General features: G+C 65.9%; 1 protein-coding gene across 1 annotated transcript in view; it reads right to left on the bottom strand.

Annotated features, from left to right (window-relative positions):
* Nucleotides 1–1,348, bottom strand: part of TBC1D25 (TBC1 domain family member 25) — a 10,056-nt gene that overhangs the window by 5,331 nt on the left and 3,377 nt on the right. Inside the window, exons 4-6 of the mRNA XM_041487734.1 lie at nucleotides 1,226–1,348; nucleotides 778–887; nucleotides 544–695 (exon numbers count right to left, since the gene is read on the bottom strand). Of these exons, the coding sequence (XP_041343668.1) occupies nucleotides 544–695; nucleotides 778–887; nucleotides 1,226–1,318 (355 nt within the window). The 5' untranslated portion in view covers nucleotides 1,319–1,348. The remainder of the gene's footprint in view (nucleotides 1–543; nucleotides 696–777; nucleotides 888–1,225) is intronic.

The following is a 1,348-nucleotide window of genomic DNA, read 5'->3' as shown; positions in this document are numbered from 1 at the left end:
CAGGTGTATCCCCACCCACCCAGGTGTATCTCAGGTGTATCCCCACCCACCCAGGTGTATCTCAGGTGTATCCCCACCAATCCAGGTGTATCCCAGGTGTATCCCCACCCACCCAGGTGTATCCCAGGTGTATCCCCACCCACCCAGGTGTATCTCAGGTGTATCCCCACCCACCCAGGTGTATCTCAGGTGTATCCCCACCCACCCAGGTGTATCTCAGGTGTATCCCCACCAATCCAGGTGTTCCCCAAGTGTATCCCCACCCACCCAGGTGTATCCCAGGTGTATCCCCACCCACCCAGGTGTATCTCAGGTGTATCCCCACCAATCCAGGTGTTCCCCAAGTGTATCCCCACCCACCCAGGTGTATCTCAGGTGTATCCCCACCCACCCAGGTGTATCTCAGGTGTATCCCCACCCACCCAGGTGTATCTCAGGTGTATCCCCACCAATCCAGGTGTATCCCAGGTGTATCCCCACCCACCCAGGTGTGTCTCAGGTGTATCCCCACCCACCCAGGTGTATCCCAGGTGGGTCACTCACTGTCAGGGGGGTTCCTGACGTCCAGGCGCAGCCTCAGGGTGGGCCGGGCGCAGGTGAAGGCGTTGGCCAGGTCACCATCGCTCAGCAGAGGCACAAAGGTGTCCTGGCCCTGCCCGTCCCGCGCTGCGAAGCTCAGAACAAAGCTTTTCTTCCTGCGGGGGGACAGGTGAGCTCACCTGGGTGCTCTGCGGGGTCCCAGGTGGGCCCGGGGGGGAACCGGGGGGCTCCACTCACCCCTGCAGGTCGAAGGCCCGGGCCAGGATGTGCTGCAGCACGTCCAGCGACGTGATCTGCGGGTCCACGGCGAACGAGCGGAACTCGGGCGGCTGCTGCCCCTCGTTCTTCTGCGGGAGGAGCGTCAGGGGGTCCCGGAAGGGTCCCAGGGGGTCCCAGGGAGTCCCGGAGCCCCCCGGCCCCTCACGGCGATCCAACATGGCGGCACAGCACCGTCACCACGGCGACGCCGCGCGCCTCCCGCAACGCTGATTGGCGGCCGCTCCCCACGTGACACGAAAGGCGGGAAAATTTCCCGCCGGTGCCACACCCGCAGGTGGCAACGCCCCACCCGAGCTGATTGGCTGCCGGGGAGCACGTGACTCCACCCCTTGACTCCGCCCACGATCGCTAATTAAATAACCACGCCCACACAGGGTTCCGCCCAGAGCCACGCCCCGCCCCTTACCTTGACGCGCACGCGCACAACCTCGCACTCCTCCTCCAGCGCGGCCCCGCCCCCGCCGCCCGGCGAGGCCCCGCCCCCCGCCGTCGCCGCCATGTTGGGGCGGGGTCGGGGGGGGTTGGGGGT

The sequence above is a fragment of the Pyrgilauda ruficollis genome, unplaced genomic scaffold, assembly GCF_017590135.1.
Source record: "Pyrgilauda ruficollis isolate IOZ18807 unplaced genomic scaffold, ASM1759013v1 scaffold836, whole genome shotgun sequence".
NCBI classification, from domain to species: domain Eukaryota; kingdom Metazoa; phylum Chordata; class Aves; order Passeriformes; family Passeridae; genus Pyrgilauda; species Pyrgilauda ruficollis.
This window is presented reverse-complemented; position numbering and strand designations above follow the sequence as displayed.